A 3,923-nucleotide genomic window follows, 5' to 3' on the forward strand; every position below is an offset into this window, starting at 1 on the left:
CCAAAGAGCCAGCTTTCCCATTCCCTTGGAGTAGGGGTATCAAGACCCAGTGAGAAACTCCAACACCTGGGAGATGGGCCCAGACAAGCTAAGGATCAGCACCTCTGGCCAGCCAGGGCTAGTGGCAGCTTCCATGTCCCCCAACTACCCTTCTCCCCCAGCATCCAATAAACCCAATGAACAATGCCTTAAAGCCATGCCTCATTTCAGATGTGCACTTTATTGAACTGGTCAAGTCAGTGTACAGGTAAGCCCAGGTATTCCCCTTGACTTTAATCCTTCCAGTAGAGGATTATTCTCCTCTTTGAGGGAGGGACAAAAGGGGCCAGTAAGGGACCAGGATGGTCCAGAACCAAATAAAACAAAACAACAAGTATTAAGGCGAAGATTAAAAAAAATTTGGATTACATAATTTACACAAAAGCAATGCTATCATCACCCTCCACAACACATTGAAGGATGGGTGAGGACTGGCCTTTCTTAGGGACACGGAGAGGCCTCTCGGAAGGCTAGGGACTTCCTGTAACAATGCATCAAGGTATTTGGAATGACTATTAAAAAAAACAATATACAATCAAAGTCCTCAGCCACATTGTAGAACTTGGGGGATGCTCACTCCAACAGACCACGTATTCTGCGCAGTCACCTTCACCGTTCCAGTTTTTAAATCCTGAGTCAAGCGCCAAACAAAAGAAAAAAGAAAACAAAAAACCGAAAACAAAAACAAATAAAGCCATGCCAATTTCATCTCTTTTTCTGCGCGTTAGGTTTTTCTCAAGAAAGGGTGTATCGCAACTAAGTTAACAGTCCGCCTAGAAGCATTTGCGGTGCACAATGGAAGGACCAGACTCATCATATTCCTGCTTGCTGATCCACATCTGCTGGAAGGTGGACAGCGAAGCCAGGATGGAACCGCCGATCCACACAGAGTATTTGCGCTCAGGGGGCGCAATGATCTGGGAAGAGAATGTGACACTTAGCATCAAGACTATCAAGATGTTTTGCCTGACAACCAAGCAGGGTTCCAGGTGCTCAGGCTGGGCAGACACTCACCTTGATCTTCATTGTGCTGGGAGCCAGGGCAGTGATCTCCTTCTGCATCCTGTCAGCAATGCCAGGGTACATGGTGGTCCCACCAGACAGCACTGTGTTGGCATAGAGGTCCTTACGGATGTCCACATCACACTTCATGATTGAGTTGAAAGTAGTTTCATGGATACCACAGGATTCCATACCTGAGGGGAAACAAAAGTCAGGCTTAGCTTTCAGAGCAGCCACAGGGGACCTCAAGGCAGAGCAAGAACAGAAAGGATGGCTTACTCACCCAGGAAAGAGGGCTGGAAGAGCGCCTCAGGGCAACGGAACCGCTCATTGCCGATGGTGATGACCTGACCATCGGGCAGCTCGTAGCTCTTCTCCAGGGAAGAGCTCGAGGCCGCAGTGGCCATCTCTTGCTCGAAGTCCAGGGCAACATAACAGAGCTTCTCCTTGATGTCACGCACGATTTCCCGCTCGGCTGTGGTGGTGAAGCTGTAGCCACGCTCCGTGAGGATCTTCATGAGGTAGTCCGTCAGGTCCCGGCCAGCCAGGTCCAGACGCAGGATGGCATGGGGGAGGGCATACCCCTCATAGATGGGCACAGTGTGGGTGACCCCGTCACCGGAGTCCATCACGATACCAGTGGTACGGCCAGAGGCATACAGCGACAGCACAGCCTGGATGGCCACGTACATGGCTGGGGTATTAAAGGTCTCGAACATGATCTGTGGAAAGAGCAATGACAACATCATGCTTAGGAAGCCACCAGAGTTAGTCAAGCCAGACTGGGGACATGCAGAAAGTGCAAGAACACAGCTAGGTGTGTTGGGGATCCTGGGACAGGGATTCACTTCAGACCTATTGTGCACCTAAATTCACACTCCAAGACCATTTTTATACCAGTCTCTGGTTTTGTCACACGAGTCAATGTTAGTACCTACAACCAACACTTTATACTTTGAAACATCTAGTCAGAATGGCAAAACACGTGAAAAATCTCATCCAGGAAAAAGCGAATAGAACCTGCAGAGTTCCAAAGGAGACTCAGGTCAGAGAAGAAAGTCCTGGAGAATGGCAGAAGAAAGAACAAGTGAGAAAGGGCGTGGCACAGAAAGCAAAGAGAAAGGATGACTGTCCGTGAAGGCCAGCTGGACACTGACCTGGGTCATCTTCTCACGGTTGGCCTTGGGGTTCAGGGGTGCTTCAGTCAGCAACACCGGGTGCTCTTCAGGAGCCACACGCAGTTCATTGTAGAAGGTATGGTGCCAGATCTTCTCCATGTCATCCCAATTGGTGACGATGCCGTGCTCGATGGGATACTTCAGGGTGAGAATACCCCTCTTGCTCTGGGCCTCATCGCCCACGTAGGAGTCCTTCTGGCCCATACCCACCATCACACCCTGCGGAGAAAAAAGCGGCGCACCTTCAGCACAGGTAGGATTTCACCCAGTAGTTTAGTCGGCGCTTCTCCCGGCTCCCGAAACCCCACCCACCAAATTAGACCAGAAGCCAGTGCTCTACCTGGTGTCGGGGGCGCCCCACAATGGAAGGGAAGACGGCCCGGGGGGCATCGTCGCCCGCGAAGCCGGCTTTGCACATGCCGGAACCATTGTCGACCACGAGCGCAGCGATATCATCATCCATGGCGAACTGCGAGTGAAGAGTCAGGTCTTGAGCTGGGGGGTCGGTGAGGGGCCGCCCCCGCCCACTTCCGGCGCATTGCGCCTGCAGACCGCCAGGGGGCGCCGGCGCGCGACCAGATTGGGGACAAAGGAAGCCAGGCCGGCCGAGTTATTACCATAAAAGGCAAACGCTGGTTGGAGGCGGCCCCGTGGCGCGCGGCAGGAAGCCAGGCCTCCGCCCCCTCCCAACGGGGCGCTGGCCCCGCCCCCGCCTCGTTTAAAAAGCGCCGGGCTGGAGCCGGCGCGCACCGGCCACACCCGCGAGAGTCGGCGCGCGGCAAGGGAAGTGTGCGCAGGCGCCCTAGCGCCGTGGCGACCCCACCCCTTCCGGCGGGCTGCCCCGCCCTCACCCAGGCTGTAGGGCCCGGGTCTTAGCGCGCACGCGCCGGCGCACGCGCAGTTGTACCCCAGCCCCCACCCGCCCGCATTACCGCGAAGCCCACCCACCCTCCCGGCAAAATGCCCGCTGGGACAAAAGCCCCAAGCCGCCGGGCCAGCCTTAATGCCCCTGCCCCAGGTCGAGCCCTAGGGACGCGTGCCCCGAACTCCTGCCCCGTTTTCCATCCGAGAAGTGCTCGGTCTCCATTCCCTGGGCCTGAGCGACTGGTGCGCTGGGCGCCCATGGCCGCCTCAGCCCAGAGGCGAGGGGCACCTGCGCTCGCCGGCGCGGGCCAGGCCTGCAAGAGCCCGAGGCCTTACCTGGTGGTGGTGTAGAGCGGCAGAACAGCGAAGGCGAAAGGCCTGAGCTCGCGGGGCGGACGCAGTCTCAACAGTGGCTGCGCGTCGCGCCGCCGGGTTTTATAGGGCGGGTGCACCACACACTCGAGCCATAAAAGGCAACTTTTGGAGCAGCGAGCGCTGATTGGCTCCGCGCCGCTCACTCACGGCCTCGAGCTCAGTGCAGCATTTTTTTACCCCCCTCCCCTCCTTTAGGAAAAAAAAAAAAAAGACAAGAACTGGGAGAGAGAGCGAGAGCGAGATTGAGGAAGAGGAGGAGGGAGAGTGGCGTGTTCGCCGCCCTTGGGTGCTGGGCCCCCCCGTGGACCGCAGCGGGGGAGGGGTGAGCGCCTGGGGCCGCTGGCCCGCTGGGTAGTGACCAGTCCAGCCCGCATGGCTAGGCCCGAATCCGGCCTTCCCAGCTTTCCGTGTCCCCCACTTTGGGACCTTTGGGTGTGGATGTCACATAGGTAGTGAGCACTGGGG

General features: G+C 56.5%; 1 protein-coding gene across 1 annotated transcript; it reads right to left on the bottom strand.

Annotated features, from left to right (window-relative positions):
- Positions 1 to 200: 200 nt before the first annotated feature.
- ACTB (actin, beta) lies at positions 201 to 3,521 on the bottom strand. Its single transcript, XM_004691923.2, has 6 exons — positions 3,420 to 3,521; positions 2,560 to 2,688; positions 2,199 to 2,438; positions 1,325 to 1,763; positions 1,054 to 1,235; positions 201 to 956 (listed from the first exon to the last, which is right to left on the bottom strand). The coding sequence occupies exons 2-6, from the start codon at positions 2,680 to 2,682 to the stop codon at positions 813 to 815; spliced, it is 1,128 nt and encodes a 375-aa protein (XP_004691980.1). The 5' UTR covers positions 2,683 to 2,688; positions 3,420 to 3,521; the 3' UTR covers positions 201 to 812.
- Between the last annotated feature and the right edge of the window lie 402 nt (positions 3,522 to 3,923).

Source organism: Condylura cristata, unplaced genomic scaffold (assembly GCF_000260355.1).
Source record: "Condylura cristata isolate star-nosed mole 26May11 unplaced genomic scaffold, ConCri1.0 scaffold00032, whole genome shotgun sequence".
Classification (NCBI taxonomy): Eukaryota; Metazoa; Chordata; class Mammalia; order Eulipotyphla; family Talpidae; genus Condylura; species Condylura cristata.

Coding starts and splice junctions, on each gene's coding strand:
- ACTB (XM_004691923.2), bottom strand. CDS start 2,682: ATGGATGATGATATCGCTGCGCTCGTGGTCGACAATGGTTCCGGCATG. Junction 2,439..2,559: donor TGGGGCGCCCCCGACACCAG/GTAGAGCACTGG, acceptor TTTTCTCCGCAG/GGTGTGATGGTGGGTATGGG. Junction 1,236..1,324: donor CTTCCAGCCCTCTTTCCTGG/GTGAGTAAGCCA, acceptor GTTTCCCCTCAG/GTATGGAATCCTGTGGTATC.